The sequence below is a fragment of the Zootoca vivipara genome, chromosome 12 (assembly GCF_963506605.1).
Source record: "Zootoca vivipara chromosome 12, rZooViv1.1, whole genome shotgun sequence".
Lineage (NCBI taxonomy): Eukaryota > Metazoa > Chordata > Lepidosauria > Squamata > Lacertidae > Zootoca > Zootoca vivipara.
Window position 1 is genome coordinate 28781118 of NC_083287.1, and position 23831 is coordinate 28804948.

General features: G+C 43.2%; 1 protein-coding gene across 2 annotated transcripts in view; it reads left to right on the plus strand.

The window, feature by feature from the left end:
* The window catches only part of THSD7A (thrombospondin type 1 domain containing 7A), a 277260-nt gene that overhangs the window by 44238 nt on the left and 209191 nt on the right, over positions 1–23831 (plus strand). For both annotated transcript variants that reach the window (XM_035129456.2, XM_060280749.1), the window contains exon 2: positions 19477–20051. In XM_035129456.2, coding sequence (XP_034985347.2) covers positions 19892–20051 — 160 coding nt within the window. In that variant the 5' untranslated portion in view covers positions 19477–19891. The remainder of the gene's footprint in view (positions 1–19476; positions 20052–23831) is intronic.

The following is a 23831-nucleotide window of genomic DNA, read 5'->3' on the forward strand; positions in this document are numbered from 1 at the left end:
TGAAGCAGATGGGCCTTTTTTAGCTGCTGTGTGTCCACCAGGTTTCTCTTACGCACAGCAATCCAGGCCTTGTGGGTGGGAAGGGGGGGGGTTGCAGTGATTTTTAGGAAGTCACTAGTTTGCACCAGGCATCCTATTGGGAAGACCCAGTTCTCTGAGTGTATGTTTTGGAAGTTGGGCAATAGGGGCAGCACAGGATTCCTTCTGATGTACCGACCTCCTCGCTGCACCAAGGATTCCCTGCCTGAGCTGCTTCAGGTCGTGGCGGACGTTCAATGGAGACACCTAGTTTGGTTGTCCTAGGGGATTTTAATATCCATGCCGACACAACCTTACAAGGGGCCGCTCGGGACTTCGTGGAAAGCATGGCCTCCATGGGGCTGTCCCTGAAAAAGTCTGGCCCAACTCATAGCCACGGACATGCCTTGGACCCGGGGTTTACCTCTATGGATGTTGGTGATCTGACACTAAGTAAAAGCAAAACTAAAAAAGTGCCATGGTCAGATCACTACTACCTGGTGCAACTGGACTTCTCCGTGACCCTTCCCCTCTGCAGGGAGGTGGGACCGATTCAGATGGTCCGTCCCCGCCACTTAATGGGTCCAAATGGTTTCCAGAGAGTGGTAGGGGATGCTTTATCCCATGTTGGTGGCCTTTCAGCCGATTCCCTGGTGGCCCGCTGGAATGTGGAGTTAACCAGGGCTATTGACTGTCTGGCTACGAAGCGCCCTCTCCGATTGCATGGAGCCCGGACAGCCCTGTGGTTTTCCACGGATCTGAGGGCAATGAAACAATCGCTGAGACGGCTAGAGCGCCGGTGGCGGATAACTCATTCTGAAGCTGACCGGACACGGGTTAGAGCTCAATGTCGAGCCTACCAAGTGGCGGTAGCAATGGCGAAGAAGACTTTCTTCACCGCCTCTATTGCATCTGCAGAAAACAGCAGCAGGAGACTTTTTCAGGTGGTTCACAGTTTAGTGGAACCACCTGCTCCATCGAGGCCCAGTATGTGCCGCATGATCTCCTGCAACGATTTTGCAAAGTTTTTTTTTTTTGCAGATAGTCCCTCAGAATCGGGAAGAGGTAGACTCCACCATGGGAGCAGGGCCGGGGCGGGAGAGCGCTAGAGTCCTGTCTAGTCCAGTTGCGTGGGATCAATTCCAATCTGTTACCTCTGGGGATGTGGACAGGCTGCTTGGACGAGTGAAACCAACCACCTGTCTCCTTGATCCTTGCCCATCCTGGCTTATAAAAGCTAGCCGGGAATGGCTGGGCGATGGGCTTCGCGGGTTGCTGAATGCTTCTCTCTGTGAGGGAGCCTTCCCAGACCCCCTGAAAGAGGCGGTTATTAAACCGCTTCTTAAAAAACCATCTTTAGATGCAGCTAATATGGCCAACTATCACCCAGTCTCAAATCTTCCATTCTTGGGCAAGGTGATCGAGCGAGTGGTTGCTGAACAACTCCAGGTATGCTTGGAAGAAGCGGACCATTTGGATCCCTTCCAGTCGGGATTCAGGCCTCATCATGGGACTGAAACTGCCTTGGTCGCACTGGTTGATGATCTCTGGCAGGCTAGGGACAAAGGTGAGAGTTGTTTCCTAGTTCTGCTGGATCTCTCAGCGGCTTTTGACACCATCGACCATAACATCCTTCTGGACCGTCTAGAGGGGTTGGGAGCTGGGGGCACTGTCACACAGTGGTTCCGCTCCTTCCTCCTGGGCCGTGTTCAGAAAGTGGTGGTGGGGGATGAGTGTTCGGACCCCTGGGCTCTCACTTGTGGGGTGTCTCAGGGCTCTGTCCTCTCCCCCATGCTTTTTAACATCTACATGCTGGGAGAGGTCATCAGGGGATTTGGGCTGGGTGTTCATCAGTATGTGGATGATACCCAGCTCTACCTCTCTTTCAAATCAGAACCAGTGAAGGCGGTGAAGGTCCTGTGAGAGTGCCTGGAGGTGGTTGGAGGATGGAGGGCGGCTAACAGATTGAGGTTGAATCCTGACAAGACAGAAGTACTATTTGTGGGGGACAGGAGGCGGGCAGGTGTGGAGGACTCCCTGGTCCTGAATGGGGTAACTGTGCCTCTGAAAGACCAGGTGTGCAGCCTGGGAGTCATTCTGGACTCTCAGCTGTCCATGGAGCCGCAGGTCAATTCTGTGTCCAGGGCAGCTGTTTATCAGCTCCATCTGGTACACAGGCTGAGACCCTACCTGTCTGCAGACTGTCTCGCCAGAGTGGTGCATGCTCTAGTTATCTCCCGCTTGGACTACAGTGGAACCTCGGTTTATAAACACCTCGGTTTACGAATTTTCAGTTTACGAATGCCGCGGACCCATATGGAATGGATTAATTCACTTTCCATTACTTTCAATGGGAAAGTTCGCTTCAGTTTATGAACGCTTCAGTTTATGAACAGACTTCCGGAACCAATTGTGTTCATAAACCGAGGTACCACTGTACTGCAATGCGCTCTATGTTGGGCTACCTTTGAAGGTGACCCGGAAACTACAACTAATCCAGAATGCGGCAGCTAGACTGGTGACTGGGAGCAACTGCCGAGACATAACACCGGTCTTGAAAGATCTACATTGGCTCCCAGTACGTTTCCGAGCACAGTTCAAAGTATTGGTGCTGACCTTTAAAGCCCTAAATGGCCTTGGTCCAGTAACCTGAAGGAACGTCTCCACCCCCATCGTTCTGCCCAGACACTGAGGTCCAGCACCGAGAGCCTTCTGGCGGTTCCCTCGTTGCAAGAAGCCAAGTTGCAGGGAACTAGACAGAGGGCCTTCTTGGTAGTGGCGCCCTCCCATCAGATGTGAAAGAGAAAAACAGCTACCAGATTTTTAGAATACATCTGAAGGCAGCCCTGTTTAGGGAGGCTTTTAATGTTTAATAGATTATTTTATTTCATTTTTCTGTTGGAAGCCACCCAGAGTGACTGGGGAAATCCAACCAGATGAGCGGGGTATAAATAATAAATTATTATTGTTGTTGTTGTTCAGGTGCAGTTGTCACTGTATTTTTCCTTTCACCATTGTTATTTGCAACTGCAGAAAAGAAGAAGACAGGAGTTATATAACACGAAGTCCTTTATTAAATGTGTCTATTCGAAATCCACACTGTGTCCTTCCTGTGCTGTTTGCGGAATCACTTCCTGGTACCTGATCCCTCAGCCTGTGCTTTCCTTTTTGTCACTCTGAGGTTCTGACTCTGGGGTCTGCTGCCCTAATTCTGCTGCTTAGTTTAATATACATAGATACACTTATGACATTTCACGGGCAGTTTCTTTCAAAGAAAGCATGGATGTTTTCAATACTGATCCTCTGAAGATGGTCATGTATTAGTTTACCAGTTAAAAGTGCCATAAAGTTACAGTTTGCCTGTAGTAGTAGTAGTCAGCCACAGTTCTTTTAAAAGTTCATTTAGTTGTTTTTTTTTTAATATTCAATTAATGGTTTTACATGAAACAGAGCAAGAGAGAGGTATGAAGTTTGCAAGTGAAGAATAGTTTTGGATCAAACCCGGTGAGTGTGAAAATGAACAATGGAGGCATGTTTTCATTAGATTAGAAATATTTTTCCTTAGAACTCAAGGTGCAAATTATGCTGCGCCATAATGTTTCTTTCAAGCACACGAGATAAAATTTGCATATCTAAATTGGATCAGCCTGAATGGGTTTCCCTGCTGTCTCATCCTCTCAGCTGCAGTCAGGCTGAAAAGGCCTGCAGGTGGATCCAAATAGTGATTTCAAGTCCGTTTTCAAGAGTCTTACTCCAATAAATAATTATACTAGCTTTATATTGATTTCTTGGTGTGAACGTCAGCAAAAAATAAAATAAAAAATCCCCACATGTCACATCCAAAACTAATTTGAATGATAATTGGAAATTTAAATAGTTTTCACTGATTTTGTTCTTGGGGAAAACTATTTCAACTAATACATGCTTTGTTTTTAGTACATTTAAAAGTGTTTTGCGGTGCTTAACGTGGTTACAAAGTATTTGATCCCAAGTAAAAATGTATTTATGCATTCTCAGGCCATTCCCCTCCAGCAGTAAAATAAAAGTATGTCAAAGGTGGTTTAGTGCTTAGACTAGGATAACAGAGATCTCAGTTTAAGAATAGACCACAGGATTTTCGATGTGAACTTATCCAAAGCGTTTGGAGGTTTAAATGGTCCCCACTCTTAGCAAAGTGTTCTAGACATTATTCTGAAAGATATAAGGCTTTAAATAGTGATGGGATATCAGACCCATATTATCTTGGTTTAGCCACTTTCATTGGTGTACACTAGTGTAGCTTAACCACCTGTACTACTAAAATATTCCAAATGCACCTGCATTTGTAACTACTGCACATGTTACAAAACCCACATGGGGGAAGACAGAAAATATAACTGTCCATGGTGCTGATACTGGAATGCTGACAAATACTAGACCTTTCTATTTCTCCAGGGCAGTAATTTTCAAATATTGCCACCTACTGTATAAGACTGCCTAGCCCAAATAAAAAAGTTTGTGTTATCATAGTTCAAGCAAACTAAAGATACACAGGGCAAGGCACTGTTGAAGGGTTCTGTGAAGTGTGTGTATATGTGTGATTAAAAGCATGTGATTTTGCAGAACCACATTGTACAGAAGATACTCAGTGATAAGAATGAGACTTCCTGAATGCTTGCATTCCAGCCTGAGAAACTGTTGTCTGGGAGTAGGAACAAATCATTACAGTGATATTTTGGGAGATGATAATATTTAGGATTACCTTGAAAATCAGTTTGAGTGTACGTACTTGTACCAACAGACAATTGTTGGTTCAAAGTCTGGTTCAAAAGCTCCAGGGCATGCAGATGACTCCAGCCTTCACAGAAAGCTTCAAATAATAGGGATTGACTGGTTGGGTCTAGGGCAGGCATCCCCAGGCTTCGGCCCTCCAGATGTTTTGGACTACAATTCCCATCATCCCTGACCACTGGTCCTGTTAGCTAGGGATCATGGGAGTTGTAGGCCAAAACATCTGGAGGGCCGCAGTTTGGGGATGCCTGGTCTAGGGAGTAGTTAATGCCTTCCTACAGAAGGTGACGCCCACCAACACTTAAAGAAGTGCGAGTTCTTCCCATCCTAAAAAGGGCCTAGCTGGACATTGAGGTATTAGGGAATCCAATTTAGCCCACAAAGTCACCCCCCCCCAACTGCACATGCCTGCCAGTCAGCTGACATTATTCTGATGAGTGGGTGACATCAGCTGATGAGCAAGGGGTGGGGTTCACTTGTGTGTTGACTGCACCCACCTGTTCCCAAAAGGGAACTTGGCACATGGAGCAAAAGGAGCAGGATTTAACTCTTTCCGATGAGTAGAGGGGTTAACCCTGTTCAGTGCTGCTTCGCTGGTTGTTTTCGCACCACCAGCACCACACGTCAACTTTTATAAGTAAACAGGATTTCCTATCTCTGTCGTCTGGTTGTGATATCAGGTGATTGACAGGCAGGTGGTCCTTCCAACCTGTAGAAATTGGGTGGGAGGCTGTGGGGGAGGGGAAGATAAACATTTGACCTGCTTGGCCAAAAAGATTCTCCACCCTTGTTATATTGTGATATAAGAGCAAAAAGATAAGAGGGCATGGCTAGGGATGAAGGAAGATTCCATTTTAAATGGATTTATATGCAGGATTTGACAGTTTTCATCTAATTGAGCTTTGCTCACATCAGACTGACTATTGCATCGAGCACCTGCTTCTGTCTAAGCTGCTCATGCATTCTTTGTTTGTTTTTTAAAAGACCGACTTAATTATATGCAAAGTTACATGCAAAGATGCTTGTAATATATGTGTAATACATATAAAAGAGTCAAGCCCCATGAGGTACTATATTTCTGTAGCATACTTTTGTATGAATTTAAATGCATTGTTGTATGTATCTGTTAATATGTGCTGCCTGGTTTAGGAAACCTGGAATGTGCATGGATATAATGTGCACATAATATTATATGTACAATAAGGCATATAATATGTGAGAATTGCTCATTTTTTTGCAGAGCCATTAAAAAAAGCACTTCTCATTGAGATCAAAGTGTAGAACAGGAATGGGGGGCAGGGAGGCAGAACCACATATGCAGAAGCTTGACATAGAAGTTCCCATATCTAGGCATGTCCATAGAAAGCCTTGGTTCTTAGATGGTTTACTGCTAATATTTCTTCAGTCAATTGTCTGGTGTCCTAATCCTAGCAACGGCCAAGTAAAAAATAATAATATCTGTAAAAATATCTGTAATATCTGTAAAAAATAATAATATCTGTAAAAAATAATATCTATTTTTTAAAAAGCCTATCTGAATTTCTTTAATATTATAATAGGTAAGATATGCCTTTCCTGACACAAAATGTTTTCTTCTTTATCTGCCGGAGAGCATTTCACACTTAGATAGAACATTGGTCATCAGGGAAATCAGAACATAAAAACTTAATTGAAGTGAAAATGGCTGTTTTCCTGGAAATCATTGCTTATTTTCAAAAGTTGTATACTTTTATTTGTGGAAAAGCAATGTGCATAATATGTATGATTAGAGAAATCATTTGTTGCACTGTTGCAGAGGCTTGACAGCCATATGTCAAGAATGTTTTGATGGTGTTTCCTGCTTCGCAGGGGGTTGGGCTGGATGGCCCTTGTGGTCTCTTCCAACTCTATGATTCTTAGCATGCACTGGCTCTGTAAAATTGGAAAAAGCACAACATGAATAGCTGCATGTTTCAAGAATTAAAATACAATCAACTGGGGGGGGGATGAACTGTGTTCAGTGACCACAGCCCTATATTTGACCATTGTAAGGCAAAACAAAAAACAAAAACCTAAAAGGAGTGTTACAAATATACTGGTTTGTGAGGCAGGAATCACGGAACCCTTTGTATTTATGTTAATTCATGAATTATACAGTTAAGATGATTAAGCATTTGCATTCAGCTTCTCTTTTTAAAAATAATAATCTAGGAATAAGTGGCTGACAATTGTTCTCAAGTAATTAATGGGGTTGTATTCAACAAAGTCGTTTTGTCAGCACAGTAACTTCTGCCTGTACAACAGGACTACCTCTCCCTCTCTGCCCCCACAACCCTCAAATCTGCTCTGGAGGGTTGGAAGAAAACCCAGAACAGATTGGGGACAAAGGTATGCAGAGAGAGAGGGTCAATTTCTGGAGATTTGGTCCCCATTTTTCACATAATGGTGAGAAGGGGAGGCCACCTGAATCTCAGAGGTCATTTTGAAGGGTTGTGTTGAGCTAATGAGATGGAGGAGAGCTTCATTTCTGTCTTATCATAGTTGTACTTGATGACACAAACCGTTGCGAATGTTTATTGTTATACTGTTATTCTCTTTTTTTAAAAAAAAAAGATTTTTATTGATTTTCAAAAAAGACAGACACAAACAAAACATACAATATAGCACTGTCCCTTCATTTTCCCTCCACCCACCGGTCCACTTCTGCCACCAGTGGAACCCGTGTGCTTTAAGAATCAAAGGGGTCCAATTGTGAGTTGAGTTCAGCTTCCCCCCTCCCTCCTCCCCCCTATCCCCCCCTGCCACTGAGAGAACAGGGAGGAAGGAGTTATGGGGATTTGCATCCCCCAACTCTTTCATAATCATACAACACCACAAACAAAAAAGAAAAAAAAAGAAAAAGAAAATTGGGAAAAGTTGAAACTTCCCAGTTCTTGTTATTTTAACATTTTAATTGCGACTCCCTCGATAGTCTTCCTCATGGTTTTCCTAACAAATTCTGATTACTTGTGGCGAATTTTCCAACTCAGTTTCAAATCTTAATCTTATAATATTAACTCAATCCTCCTCCTTTTTCATGCTGCCCTCCCACAGGTCCCCTCCTGCCACAAGAGGAACCCGCAGGGCACAGCACTTCCAAGGTTCCATTTCCTCCTCACCCATCTGGGCACCCCCTGCCACTGAGTGCCTCAGAATAAGGAGAGGGGGGTAGGCAGCTTTCTTGCCTAAACACCTCACTTAACTTACGAAAATTTACAATAACTTAAAAATTCTTTCCCAAACTATTCTTATGCTCCCTTAAGAAAACATAACTTTTTTCCCTTTCTTTTTTACATTCCATCTCCTCTCCCTAAGTCTTTTTCCCCCAATTGGTTCAGCGTTTCCATTATCATGCCAAGATTTCGAAAACCGTCTTTCAAAAACCAAAACAATACCTTTTAACTAAAGTTTTTACCCCACACCCATTCTTTCCCAAATCCATCTCCAGACCTTTGCCCCCCCCTGTCCCTGTCCTTCCCATCCCTCAAAAACACCACTCCACATTTTAACCCCTCCAGGATCTTTAATTCCATTAGTCTTTAAGTTCCTTTGCCTCTCATCTTCTTCTTCTGCTTGTTTTTCTTCCTTTTGGAAGTCATATTTTGCTTCATCCCAAACAAATTTGTCATAGTCCAAGTCCTCTTCAATCCTTTCATCCAATTGTTTCTCCTCACACACAGTCTCAGATTCAGCAATCTCCAAATCTAAATTATCCTCTAAGTCCTGGATTTGGACTTCAGTCTCGACTGGTGATAAGTTGAGATGTTGCCGTTCCTTGTAAAAGTCTTCCCATGACAGCAAATAGTTCAACACAGTCTCCTGGAAGGCTCGAGAAAGCTTTGTTTTCATACTTCTTGTAACCGCAGATAAACAGGGGGTAGGGAACAATGGGTACTGGAAAATTCCTTTCTCAGACGATCGACTCCATTTTGGCTGTTCTTTTCCTTAGTTCATAACTCAATCCCAAATCCGTTCTTACTTCCAATTTAAGTAGTTCTATCACGTTTTCAAACAATTTTTAGCTGTTCAACAATGCAATCAATCCACCCGGTCTTTTGACAGTTTGACAGCTTTTGACAGCTGTCAAAACACTCTTCCCCTTAATGCCGCTGTGCCTCAAGGGGTGCCGGACTCGGGGGCTGAGATGGTTCCAAAAAAGTCTTTTTTTCCCTCTCGGGTCCACAACTCCAAATTCTTTCGTTGTTCGGCTTAGGTTTTTTTTTTTTTAAATCGCCTCCCAGTTTCCCATTAGGAAGAGACCGACTTCCGTTACTTTAAAGTCTCTCCTATTTTTCCAATCGGCAAATTTAGAATCCAGATCAAAGTTCCACTTACTTCTTTGGAAATCTTTGATTTAAATCGGAAGAATCCGCCGCTTGCCGGGTCAGGACTCGGAGCTTCGCCTCCCGGAGGTAAGATGTGGCCCAAAATGGCTCCCGCGGTTCAACCCCGCCGGCTCACGATCGCTCTATTGAGCTCTCGGGCGGCGGGGGATCTGCCAAACGGAGCAGCCGCTGGACGCCTAAGTCATCGGAACTCTCTATCCGATGCTTTTACGGGGAGTCCGCTCGCTCTGCGGACTTCCCCCCCCTCCGAGAAGCCAGGGACCTCGGCACGCGAAGTCCCTGCGTCCTTCTCACCGCTGCGACGAACCGGAAGTCCCGTTATACTGTTATTCTCAACCCATACTAGAACCATCTCTTAGGGAGTCCAACTGGTCTGCCTGTCACTTTCTCTCACTCTAGATCAGCCCTCTCCAACCTGGTATCCCTGGGATATTTTGGGCTACAACTGCCTCAGCCAGCTGTTTTTGCTTCTCTTTAGCTAACCTAAAGAGCAATTGCTGTCTAGTTTGTTCATCTAATGCCCAGGTGTAATCCATTCTCTTTAGGTGACTAACCCATCATGGGAAACTTTGAGCTTTCTAAGACGGAATCATCCCTAGTGTTCAAAATAATGGAAGTGCTTGTGTCTGAAGCAGAATGTGTGGAAAGGCTGAAAATGTGAATGTTGGGTGTAGTATAGGAAACCTGTACGTTTGGATTTCCACATTATCCTTTTGCATAAACAGAGTGCAGCAGAAACACACACATCTTATTTCTCACCCCCCCCACCCCCGATATATATCAGGAAGAGTTAGAGAAAGGGCAGGGGTGGTCCTTCCTATCTGAGTTCCAGAATGAAGTTAGCATTTACCTTGATGGATATGTATCCTTTGATATAAATATAAAGTTTTCTCTAGTATTTTATGCTTTACGTTCATACATCAGTGCTGATGACAAATTGTCAACTTGCCCTTTCATATTTATGTCGCTTTCCTTTGCCATTCATTTTCGCAGCTAGATAGTGATGATAGGTTTGTGACTGGTGAATTCTGTGGCTGGTGCTACTCAGCAAATTCAAGCATTACTTGAGCAGCGCAGTGAACATAATGAACATTCATCACCCTTTTACTCGTATCATCTCTGTGTAATGGAGAAAGCTACCTTGCTTCACTGAGTGGCACCACAAAGAATAAATTTACGCTCTCCAGAAAATGTTCAGAAGCAACGGTGACATGTTATGACCAAGGTTATCTTCTGTATCTCAAGGGATGAACTACCCAAATTGCCAGGGCTCCCGCTACCAATTCATTAGAAAGCTTCTCTGACTATGTGCCAGCAAGAGAAGCATAATAGTGCTATATTTAAACCAGTAATGATGTCTGCTGTCATTACAGGGATGTAGTGCTAATTTGCATCCCCTTTGCCTTCTTAAGGTTCATTTGATCTATCATGGGGCAGTATAATGTCTCTGGGCTCTGCTAAGGACGCAAACAGATTTCAAACGAGCATTGTTTGGTGGAAAGGCAAACTCAACAAACAATCTGAAGAAGTGTGCATGCACACGAAAGCTCATACCAAAATATAAACTTAGTTGGTCTTTAAGGTGCTACTGAAGGATTTTTTTTTTTGCTTCGACTCAGACCAACACGGCTACCTACCTGTATCAACAAACAAATGATCAGTATATAATAGCAGTGGTGGGTTGGATCCAGAACCAGTTGGTTCCACTTTGTTCCCATTGATTCGTTTGTCTTATTGTGTTCAGTGGCATATAGGTTCAGTAAACATAGGCTGCAATTTTGCATTCACTTACCTGGGAATAAGCCATGTTGAAATCTGAGTAGTAGAAGAAGAAGAGTTTGGATTTGACATCCCACTTTATCACTACCCGAAGGAGTCTCAAAGCGGCTAACAATCTCCTTTCCCCTCCTCCCCCACAACAGACACCCTGTGAGGTGAGTGGGGCTGAGAGACTTCAGAGAAGTGTGACTAGCCCAAGGTCACCCAGCAGCTGCATGTGGAGGAGCGGAGACGCGAACCTGGCTCCCCAGATTACAAGTCTACCGCTTTTAACCACTACACCACACTGGCTCTCACATGCATAAGATTGCACTGTTAGTCTGGATACAACCCATTATAAAAGAAAAACCTATAATTAGATCATGGATTCCTATCTTCGTTTTTAGCCCAAGGACTGCATCCTCTTGTGGGTAATCTTCTGCAGGGCACACACATGCCACTGGTGGGTGTGGCCAGAGGCAAAAGTGGGTGCAGCAATGAATGTAAATTTTACCTTTGTACAATAGCCTATTTTCTATATATACACACCCCTCTGTACCCTTCATCCAGGCAAGCAAGAAGGCATCAGAGTTCAGGGACATGGGCTGATTCAAAATTTCTCAGTAATAAACCAGATACTACCTGCTAGCAAGCATCAGGGAGTCCAGAACCACATCTGAACCAAAGCAAAGAGGACAACATGACCTCCTATACAGTGGTACCTCAGAAGTTGAACGGAATCCGTTCTGGAAGTCGGTTCAACTTCTAAATCGTTTGGAAACCAAGGCATGGCTTCTGATTGGCTGCAGGAAGCTCCTGCAGCCATTTGGAAGCTGTGTCGGACGTTCGGGTTCCAAAGAAGGTTCGCAAACCGGAACATCACTTTCGGGTTTGTGGCATTCAAGAGCCAAAACGGTCGACTCGCAACGTGTTCAGGATCCAAGGTACTACTGTATAATGTACCTGTTGGAATTTGCAGTTTTCCAGAACAGTTTTCCTTATGGGAGAACTAAGGTGTCCAGTTTGTGTGGACCACACATGAATAGTTGATTTTTCATATGAATACTTTATTATCTTCGACTTGGGCTGATCTCTGCTCAAGGGAATCTGAAGACTGGAAGAAGAAGAAAAATCTACCACCTACTTTTAATTTATTAATGTTGCCAGAGCTCTTGTTATGAATATTCTAACGATGCAGGGCAAATTTATCTTCTTTAGTAAACAATGGGTGGGAAATTAGAACAAACACCTCCTCAAACAATAATCTTCACTTGATACACAGAGTAATGAGGAGCCCATTGAAGGATATGGACTAAACATGGTGAAGAATGACACCTAGAGGCCACATGCACTGCACCTCTTGAAAGATTGGCTTTTGTTATTTTCAGTTTACATCTCTTAGTTTGAGAATTTACTGGAGAATTTACTACGTTTTGAAAACTCACAATAATAAAAAAGTGTTTTCAGGTTTAAAATACATTAGCAAAGTAGTAGTTTTATTTAAAAATTCACCCTCACTTTTTTCTGTATAATTTGATAACATCTATACAAACTATGTGGCATTAATAGACTAGAATTACTTGGAAATACATAGGGACCCAGGTGGCGCTGTGGTTAAACCACTGAGCATAGGGCTTGCTGATCAGAAGGTTGGCGGTTCGAATCCCTGTGACAGGGTGAGCTCCCGTTGCTTGGTCCCAGCTCCTGCCAACCTAGCAGTTCGAAAGCACGTCAAAATGCAAGTAGATAAATAGGAACCGCTACAGCGGGAAGGTAAACGGCGTTTCCATGTGCTGCTCTGGTTTGCCAGAAGCGGCTTTGTCATGCTGGCCACATGACCTGGAAGCTGTACGCCGGCTCCCTCGGCCAATAATGCGAGATGAGCGCGCAACCCCAGAGTCGGTCATGACTGGACCTAATGGTCAGGGGTACCTTTACCTTTACCTTTACCTTTATACAAACTATGTGGCATTAATAGACTAGAATTACTTGGAAATACATAATGCCTGAAATAAGAAGGGAGCCATGATCAGTATTTTCACTGGGTGTTCAATTAAGGCTGCCATCCTGGATATACTTGGAAGTAATGGACTCAATGGAACTTACATTTGAGTAAACATGTTTAGGATAAAAATGAATAAATGTGATTCTTGTTAAGTGCATCCCAATCTGATCCTATGCCATATTCGCCTGGAACTAAGGACTCGTCCAGAATTCCACTTGGCCCATCTCACAAAAGCATGGGTCCAAGCAGTTTTCCACTTCTACGATGCTTTTGATGCATGGGTCTGAGTGGTTTTTGCCTTTGTGCCACTGCAACCCCCCCCCCCCAAAAGCTGCTCTTTAGAGCTAAATCAGAGCAGACATCTATCTGAATAAAAGCCAATTGGTGTTTGCTCCGATTTGGCAGTAAACAGCAAGTTTTTCTGGGGGCAAGCGGCTGGGCAAGCAGGAATGTGGATGAGCCTCTAGCCCAGGCATCCCCAAACTTCGGCCCTCCAGATGTTTTGGACTACAATTCCCATCTTCCCTGACCACTGGTCCTGTTAGCTAGGAATCATGGGAGTTGTAGGCCAAAACATCTGGAGGGCCGCAGTTTGGGGATGCCTACTCTAGCCCCACTGAGTTCAATAGGACTTATTCCAAATAAACACATAGGGTGGTCACCTGAACCATTCAATGAGAGGGAAATTCCTAGAATGCCTCTGGGCACATAGGAGGAAGGCTGGTGGAAGTGAGGCGGTAGTGGAGCTCTGTTCCACTCTCTCTTAAGAAGCGCACCCCCTTTATTTCCAGCCTTGAGTCTTCAGCAACTTGCAGTGAGAGCTCTTGCTTGCTTCATTTTGAACTTGCCTTTTAAAATTCTGCTGGCATAACTGGAAAGGGCCACCTTGTAGAGTGTGTAGGTGCAAGCAGTCAAATTCTTTGCAACATGCTTGCAGTGGTGGTGGTGTGGAGGAGAACGTGGAGAGGCCTGGGTCATATTGAGTGGGTTGAGATGGGGGAGCAGAGTGCCAAGGTGGGGGGCAGTGGTCACAGTGGTGTGTGTCTTCCCCCACCCTACTCCAAGGGCACATTGCCAACTGCCCCCTCAGTGCTGGCAGCAGTACTTAGTTGGGATGACATATCAGCATTTGGCTACATGGTGACATCCGTAAGGGTAAGTTACATGAGTTAAGAGCAGGGTCCATGAATGACCACATAGTAGATGTGAGGACATCAGAACATGATGTAGCCAATCAGATATGGCTATGCCCTGATGTCACTGGAGCCATATGAAACAAGTTGAGTGTGTAAGAGAGGGATGGGTGGGGACAATGTGAAGGAAGAGGTGAATATTTTTTGCTGGAAAATGGTTGAAATGGTATTTGTTTAGAACAGTAAAAAAATGTTACTGAAATACATGAACCATTTAAGCTCGGTCTTAGTAGTAACCATATTTTATTTATATATTTATTATTGCATTTCTGCCCTGCCTTTCCTCCAAGCAGCTCAGGGTGGTATATGTGGCTCTCCTCCATCCCATTTTATCTTTACAGTTACACTGCGAGGTAGGGCAAGGAAATGGTGACTGGCCCAAGGGTCACCCAGTAACCTTCATGGACTGAGTCAGGGCTTGAACCCTGGTAGTAGTCTGATACTCTAGCCACTACACCACACTGTCTGCTTGTTTGTCTGTAACCAGCACTGTTGCTTTAGAGCTTTAAGTTCTGTGTTCCTTGGATACTTCAATCGTGGCTTTTTTTAAGCATAGGACATATGATACCTAGGCGTGCAGTGCATCTTAAAACACCTGGAATGAGGATTTACAAATCGCCAGAGTTCTGTAGGAGCATCCAAAATGGTGGCAGCAATCGTGGTTTCCAGCAACATGTTGAATGTGTCTAAAATATACCTTACTTCAAAGGCAGTTGGCTGTTCAACCACAAGGAGTTGTTATGAAACAAGTCTCCTCACAAAGCAAATTATGGAGATGAGCTGCGGCTCATTGGACAGCGAGGTTAAAAACACAGTATGATGTCACAATGGGATGCTGGGGCAGGCCAGTACAAGGTTGCATTCGTAGTCACTCCTAGTATGAAAGAGAACAGGTCATGATTTACTTTCAAAAATAGGAGTTGTCCTAGCTTGTAATCTATTCATTTTGTGGCTGTTTTCTAAAGAAAGAATTTGGCTCATCAGTCAAACTGGAAGCAACAATGAGACATGGATTTGTACCTATGTGACTGAAGAATGATTGTAAGCATTTTATTTTTAATGACGTAAAAACTGGACGTTCATTTTTGCAGTCCTGCATTCTGATCTTGAGCAGTGGGTTTGTGTGGCTACCAGTTTGAATGCTGCCATTTTCAAATTTCATGGCAACTCATTCAACAACACGATCAATTCCTTAAGTGAAGGAATCTAATATATATGAAAATGTTAGCTTATGCTACACCATAGGTTTATAGGTTTGGACTAGCTTCAGCTAATGTAAACTTCCATAAGGTAATGTTGTTGAAGCATGACTTGTGTGCAACTTTATTTTATTTGGGATTTTTAAAACGTAAATTTGTTGAAAACATTTTAGATTCAGGAATGGTTACAATATTTTTTGTGGTTGGATTAGTCTCAGAAGACAGGTCCCCAGTAGCACTTCAGTCTCCCTGAACTTGCAAAACCCAGTGGATACATGGATCCTTTAAAAACACAGCCAGTTCCTTTAGGGAGGCAGGGCCATTTATATTAAGGTCTTATCAGCCTACATAAGACTTGAGCTGTCTGCTGAGACAACATCCCTCTATAGTTGTAACAGGAAGGAGATTTCCAGCTACTGAGAGTGAGTGGGTCATCCTTTGGGGAAGGGCCATATCTCCATGGCAGAACATTGCCTTTGCATGCATGAAGTCCAAGATTCAGTCCCTGGTATCTCTAGGTAGGAATGTGCCCAGCAATAAGATGCATTCCCTGCTCGTCTAGCCTCTGCTTCATTGGAAATAGTATTCTTCCCTTTTGCAAAGCTGTGTGAAAAATGGCTGAGAAGGGGAGGTATATTTCACAGAAACAAAACATTCATGCAATGTTCGTCTCCCATTCCAGCTCAGAACTAACGTAGACAGGTTCTGTTGTGCTATGGGCTATTATGTTGTCCCTATGGGCTACATTTCTTTATTAGGAAGGATCTTTGGGGATTCATCTTCTGTTCTAGATATGCCTTTTGACCAATAGCACCTCTGTTATTAAAACTGACTTGGTGAGAAGAATGGTTTGTGACATTAGCAGCTACATAACCAGCGGCTGTACCGTATTTAAGTGTTGGGTGTCTACCGTAATTACTTCTGTTGTTTCAGTGACTGTCATGGGCATTGTGTGGCCTTTGTAAAGGGATGTTTTCCCCAGCCTCGCCCCCTGCATCAGATCTGTCTGGCTAGCCACGCAGCTATGTTGGTGTCATCTTTCAAGTTTGGGAAGTATTATGCCATGTGTTCCATGTGCAAATCCCCATATATATATATATATTTTAAAAATTAATCAAAGATGAGGATGGGTAAATAAGGTGCTCTGGAAAGAACTCTTAGCTATTTTTGTTATCCATAATCCTTGTCATGGTTTTTCCTTTTCCTTATTTGAAAAATACAGAATAGCTTTCTCCAACCTGGTGCCTTCCAGATGTTTTTGGATGATAGCTCCCACCATCCCTGATCATTGACCATATTTACTGAGTTTGTTGAGAGTTGTAGTCCAAAATATCTGGAAGGCACCAGGTTGGGGGAAGTTCGAATTATAGAGCCGTGCATATGAATTCAATTTTTATAATACAGACAGATTTTCCACCTCTGAAATGACTAAATAGGCTGTGATCTAAACAGCCAATTAGACACATTCAGGAATGTGTGGCCCTACCCAGATGTTGCTAGACTACAACTCCCACCATCTTTGACCATTGAACTTCCTGTCTGGGGCTGATGGGACTTGGAGTCCAGTAACATTTCAAAGGCCATGGATTCTCCACCCTGATATGGAAGTTTTTCTGAAGGTGACTCAGCTTTTGCGATTGGCTTTTTGTACGAAGGGCTATCTTTTGAAGTAAGAGATGCAGAACCCACTAGGAGATGCAGAGCCCATGGACTGAAAATGCTTTGGATTAATGCCATGAAAAGTATGTTACTAACAGATACTAACAGAGGTGTCAATCCGTTCGTTGCTTCAAATAACCAAATTTTGTTTTAATTCTGCCACGTCCCCCCTCATCTCATGCAAACTTGTGAACCCTAGCAACTTGTTCCTACTTCAGCGTTCCCTGCTGAGATACTTTCCCCCTCTTATATTCAAAAGCTCTGATTCAAAGTAGAGAAAGGCACAATTCATAGTTGCCACAAGCCTCAGCTTCACGTATTTGTGAGTTCAGGTATTCACGTATTTATCAAAGAAACTGGGCTGCAGCCAAATTTGATTTGTGAAGTCAAATGGCAGTTTTTACTTAAGATAAAATGCTTTCAAAGGTTTTATTAATTCAGGTACAAATGTTGACATGCGGGCACACATAAATGCACCCACACATGTTTTGCAATCAGCTAAAGGTAAAGGTAAAGGTACCCCTGGCCATTAGGTCCAGTCGCAACTCTGGGGTTGTGGCACTCTTCTTGCTTTACTGGCTGAGGGAGCTTCCGGGTCATGTGGCCAGCATGACTAAGCCACTTCTGGCGAAGCCAGTGCACAGAAATGCTGTTTACCTTCCCACTGGAGTGGACCTATTTATCTACTTGCACTTGACGTGCTTTCAAACCGCTAGGTTGGCAGGAGCTGGGACCGAACAACGGAAGCTCACCCTGTCACGGGGATTCGAACCGCTGACCTTCTGATTGGCAAGCCCTAGGTTCTGTGCTTTGTTGAGGAGGGTGGGTGCTTAGCTTCTTGGCTGTGAAATGAACAAGAGACATATAAGTGAGACTACCAAGTGCATCCCATTTTTGACTATGTACCTTACCTGGTACTGTGAGCCCCTACCCCTCCGTCAGAAATGGATGCTATAAATTTGTTAGGCTCACAGCTTTCTATGTATCCCTTATCAACCCATAATCTCCTGATTGTTGCCGCTTTTTCAACAGCTGAGGAACAGTAATCCACACTTGCTTATCTCTCTTAATCACAGCCTCACACAGCGCCAGGGCTTCCTGAGCCTTTAATTCCCTCTTAGAGGCGAAACAGAGTGGAAAGTAAACAAAGACAAATTTGCAACCTTCAACATTGCTAATTTGCTCTGATGTCAGAATATTTAAATGGACCTGGGAATCATTTGATCAAGGCTGCTTTTCAAACCCAGTGCCTGTGGAAGAGGCTGAGCATGGGAAGGCTTGGTTAAGGTTTGCTCTTTCAACTGCAGTAGTGTCATCATTTAAAACTCCCTGGTTGCTCTGCTGCTAGAATGCTTTTTTCTTTTTTGTCTTTACAATAGCTCTTCTCAGAACACTACTTTTAGGCCTTTGCATTTCTGGATGTATGCAGCAACATAAGCCAGCATTGTCTTTTGTTCTAGCTCATTGGGGTGAATTTAAAACAATGCTCTCTCGGTACCCGATCAAGTCAAACGCAGTAGACCTACTGAAATCAATGCATTTATGTTAGTCATCATGATTCGCTTAAGTGCATAGGTTTCAGTAGGCCTACTCTGAGTATGACTTTACAGCAAGCAAAGTGTTAAGACACTTTTTGTCCTATTCCCCCACCACCACCCCCAGCATGGTACAGCCTACTAACACATTCATGCTTACAAACACACTTTGAGGTAATTGCAACTCAAAATTACTTTTCATAAAAATAAATGACTGCCATAAAAAACATTTTGATAAATGACAATTTTAGAATGGCTGCTTTTCTTAGATGCACAGTTAAATGATTAATGAAATTCATTCTGATTTTTAATGAGATGCTTTATTCCTTTAATTCCTTCCTTGCACCCAGATATAAGTGGAACGGGTATGTAACTAGAGATAGAAAAACACCACCGGACAGTATAATATTGCAGCTGTATGACCCTTCTTACATGAATATTAAGGGACAATTTAATCAGTTGCATGTCTAAGTATCCCCACCAGTCTTTACCGTGCATTCAGTTTGTGCATCAGCATCCTGATTGTCGATAAGTATGCTTAATTCACCACATTTGCTGTTCTCAAAGTCATGATTCTCTTCAACAACATTTTCCATCATCCATCCTGTCAGCTCTTCTACTAAGTGGGAATTACATGCTGGCAACTTGGTTTAAAGGAGCAGGAAAATAATTGGTGCTGAACAGTTGCTACCTGCTTGTCTCAAACATGCTCCGGAATGGGTTGTTGTTGTTGTTGTTTTTTTAAAAAAAATGATAATATTTTTATTGGCTAGTCTTGAATATAGGTATTCCTCCGATAGACGTGCAAAAAGAAACAACAGTATCTTGCAGTTGGTTGCATGCATGTGATTGCAGCATTCGGTTATTTGCTATTTGTGTTCCTTCCCCCTCTTGCCTTCTCCCTCCCTCCCTTGATCTTCTCTTCCCTCCCCTCCACTGTTTCACTCTCTTTCTCTCTTTTCCCTCTCCCTCCAGCTGGTGTAAATGACTGCTGCTGCCTCCCAGACCAAGATAACCTGCTCAGTCAGCTGGAGCCCCCTGTGGACAGCTGTCTCTCTCTCAGCTGATGGAAACTGCTACTACCCACTGAATGGGGAAGAGTGAAGTAAGATCCACAGTACCAGCAGCAGCCACCGCCACCGTAGTAGCAGCAGCAGCAGCAGCCGCCGCCGCCGCCGTGGAAACAGCAGCAGCAGCAAGCAAGAGCTCTATTGTTCCTTGGTGTTAAACAGTCCCCCCCCTCCTTTTCAACTGGCATGCAGAATAGCTGGAAAGCCATTTCCCTTCTGCCCTCCCTGTGAAGACATTCTGAAAGGGGGGAAAGAAATTACTCACGCAAGGGTTACCCATTGTGCGGCAGATTTTGACACTGAAGCAGGCTTCTGGAGGCATGGGGCTGAGAGAGAAGAGCGCAGCTTTAATCGGTGGTCCAGGGGCTTCATCTCTTTCAAGCAAGTGCATTGGAGTTCTCGTGCTTCTCCTGTTTGGAATCTGGGGAGCTAAGGCGCAAAGTGAATTTGAAACTTCATCCGTGTATTTGTGGAAGACTGGTAAGTGGAGGAGAGGGGCATATTGCTGCATTGCCTTTGGCTGAATGTTGCACCGGTGGTTATCGATGCTCTTGTCGAATGCGTGTCTCCCCCCCCACCCCCAATTGTTTTATTTGGAGAGTATCAGTTTGCACACATTTAATGACAGATGGCTGTCCAGGCTGTACCATGGTGATTTAACCTCACTGTTGTTTTCTAATCACTCTGTGCCCTGTGCTAACAGAGTGTACGTTAAGTAATTAGGAAGGGAGAGCAAAAAACGAAAACAGTAAAAGTAACAGCGGTTCCCTGTTTGTTTGTTTTTTAAAATGCACAATGAAAAGGTGAGAGAACCTGCATGCCTTTCTGTCTACCCTATTGTGAAATGCGTTTAGATTCATCACACGGGAGGCGCAGGATTGTTAAATCCAGGTTTGTTGTATGTCATAAAGGGCACGTGAACGCTAATGATGGATTAGGTGAAATAACCCGTGGATTGCCAGATCTCATAACCAAAGAGCCCATGTCAAATAGGCTATATAGGTTCAGCATCACCGTAGACAGATGAATTTCCTTGAGTGTGGCACTAAGGAATAATGTGTCTGATTTCAAAGACTCTGCAGTCACGACTGTGTGTCTCTTTATCAACTTTTCAACGAAAATAAATGTTTTTATAGGTGAATTTGCTGCATTGATTTCTAGCCCTTTAGTGGTAGGTTACTGGCATTGCTGTGTTTCTTAAAACAGTCCTATAACCTACTTCTTGCTTCAAAGACACTCCCAAGCTTTCTGAGAGCAGATCTTAAAATTTAAAACACCTCCCGACTTGCAGTCAGCTCTCTAGTAGTGTGAGGAACTACATCATCATATATTGTTATTTCAGAAGATTTAACAACCCAAAAGTCTTCTTGTGGTTGGAATCCTATTCCTCCTTACCTGGGAGTAAGCTCCGTTGAACTCAATGGGACTTACTTCTGAGTAGACCATGTATTTAGGCTTATGCAGTTAGGGAGGGGGTGAGGGACAGTTTCAGGGATTGGGGTTTTTTGCTGGTTGAACACTCTTGGCTGTTTTCCAAAGAGACAGATCAATTTACAATTACACCAATATCCTGCATTTTAAAAGACTGCATCTATCCACCAGCTCAAGGAGGAGATTAAAGGGGAATTCAATTCAACTAGAAGGCAGGCTTTTCCCATAATACTAGAAGGAGACATTTGAAAGGGGAGGAATGCCCCCCACTTCTTTGCCCTGATTCTGAAAGATCAATGACAATGACAAGGGTACAAACCTAATGGTAACCCTGTGCTATTTCCTTTAATCGAACTGTTGGGAAATTTAGGAGACTGTGTGTCACCCAATTAAAGCTATGGGTCAGTGTAATATCATTATTTTTTAAGCCATAACCCTAGGCATGCAGCTCTGGGGTTACTTGCTTAATAAACTTGCGTGTTTTAACAGAGTAATGATTCTTTGCCAAAACTAATTCAGAAGCATTCTATAGAAAATGCAGCCGATAAAATGCAGCCGTCTATAGAAAATAACCGACCCACCCTACAATTTACTGAATAGCTCCTGTAATTTAATGGCTGGTACTTAATGCTAAAGATCTATGCCTATATATAGAATGAAGGCAATAATTATATTTAACATCTCAGTGCTGAGACTTTGTAGGTGCAGAGGGCAGCCCAATGAAATTTGTATTCTGTACTGTATATGTATCAATAGTATAATGCTGCCTCATTTACACAGCAGGGAATAATTTTGGGCCAGAAAAGGGTTAGCATTCAGAACATGGCTATAAATTACATTTGTTCTGTGCCACTTTTTGATTTACCTGTTATATACGCTTGTCTCCCCACCCCCACCCCAAATAGTGGCCCTCCATATACCTTCTCTTTTACACTTCTTCTGGTTTCTAAATAACTCAGTCCGCATTGTTTTCCACATCGAACTGTTGGGGCAGGTGGAAAGGAAGCTCCAAAATAAATTCTGCCCTGGCTGAAACGTGCTGAACTGTGTGCTCACACTTTACTCATTTGCCCCTTTCAGCTAATTTTGTAACAAGGACAAAATTGCTTCTATGCAATTTCCAAAGGCGTTCGGTGGCTCCTCCAGTTGCACGACCTCTAGGCGATAGTCCTTGCCGAGAAACTATCCTTCATGATGCAGGTGCTTTTCAACATTTGAGAGTCACGTGTGCTTCAGAACTCAGCAACCATCCTCTATCCAGTCAGCCAAGCACACTTCAATAAAATATATCAGTGCGACCAGGCAGGAATGGCCAAACTTGGTTGTGGGCCCTTGTGCAAAATATATTGTGGACTTGACTTCTCCTGATTTACTTTGATCACAGATCAGCATCCAGTGGCATGCCATCTGATCAGAGATAAAGCATAATTATACAGAGAAGAAGTGTAGGGCAGCTCCTGTGGTGAAATGGGTCAGTGCGTCTGGGTGCTAACCAGAAGTTTGGTGGTTTGAGCCCATCCAGGGATGGCTGTGGTCCTGCATTGCAGGAGGTTGGGCTAGAAGACCCTTAGGGTGCCTTCCAGCTCTGTGGCTCTATGAAGCACATATCTTCACAAAAATCACAATGCATTTATAGATGATAGATGCATCTTTATATGTAATATTAATGGACAGTTGGCACAGAGTGTTCCTGCTAGAAGCAAAAAAACAAAAGCAAAACAAAAGGGAGTTATTGTAGAACTGCTGCACATGACAAAATTATCATGGATATTTCTGAGGTTGGCCGGTCCTTGTGGATCACACACCCTCCACAACCTATATGGCTGACACTGCTAGCAGACTTCCAAAAAATTGTGCAAATTTTGCCCAAAATACAATCCTCTGCAAAAAGTATCAGTGAGGGACATAGGAAATGAGTTAAAATACTCTGTATTCTTACTAAAAGATGTTCACAATAGTGAAATTTTTATTTTATTTTTATTTTATAGAATGATTTATTGATTGTATGTACACTTTCATTTTTGAATAAATGTAATAAAAATAAAAAAATACTCTGTATTTTTGATAATGTTGTATATTCTAGAAGATGTTAGATGCAGGCTAATCATGTTTCTCATTGGATGAAGGACATCTTCTGGTGTAGGGCAAAGGTCAGGTGCCTTAGTTGACCCCCCCCCAACTCATATATTGGTCTTCTGTATTAATACCCCCATGGGATATATTCTTTCCTTCTATCCCCAAAAGTTGCTAGAGCAATAATTCATCTGCCACGAATATCTACATTAATATTTGGGTGTTTTTAAAAAGTCGTTATACCAACGTGGAAAATATATAAAGTTACAGTTATGCAAGCTAGTATATAATATAGAATGCTTTGTTATAAAGAGCAGGAAAGCAACGTTAAAGACATGTGGTGTTTGTTATGCAGCCATAACAAATTTACCCATACTTTTACATGTCAAGAGTCACTGCTCTATGTGTCTGGGTCACTTTTACTTTCTAATAAAAATGTTAATCTTTATAGTATTGAGAAGGGGTGCACTGGAGGAGGAAAAAATATTTTGATTGCCCTAAACAAAGGCCATGACTCAGCAACTCAAAAGAATGTAGAAGAAACCTTCTACACACAGTGGGGGTTTCACTGATTTAATCTACCAACAAGGGAATAGTTTGTGTGGCCAAAAAGACAAAAAAAACATGAAGTTGATGGCTCACTAGCATCCTTTGGGGCAGACTGCTGATACAGTGGCTAGCCAGGTGGAACTAAGGTTCCTTAGTCCAGACATCCTAAGCCTGCTTTTGAGTAAACCACAAACCCATCTGAAGCTC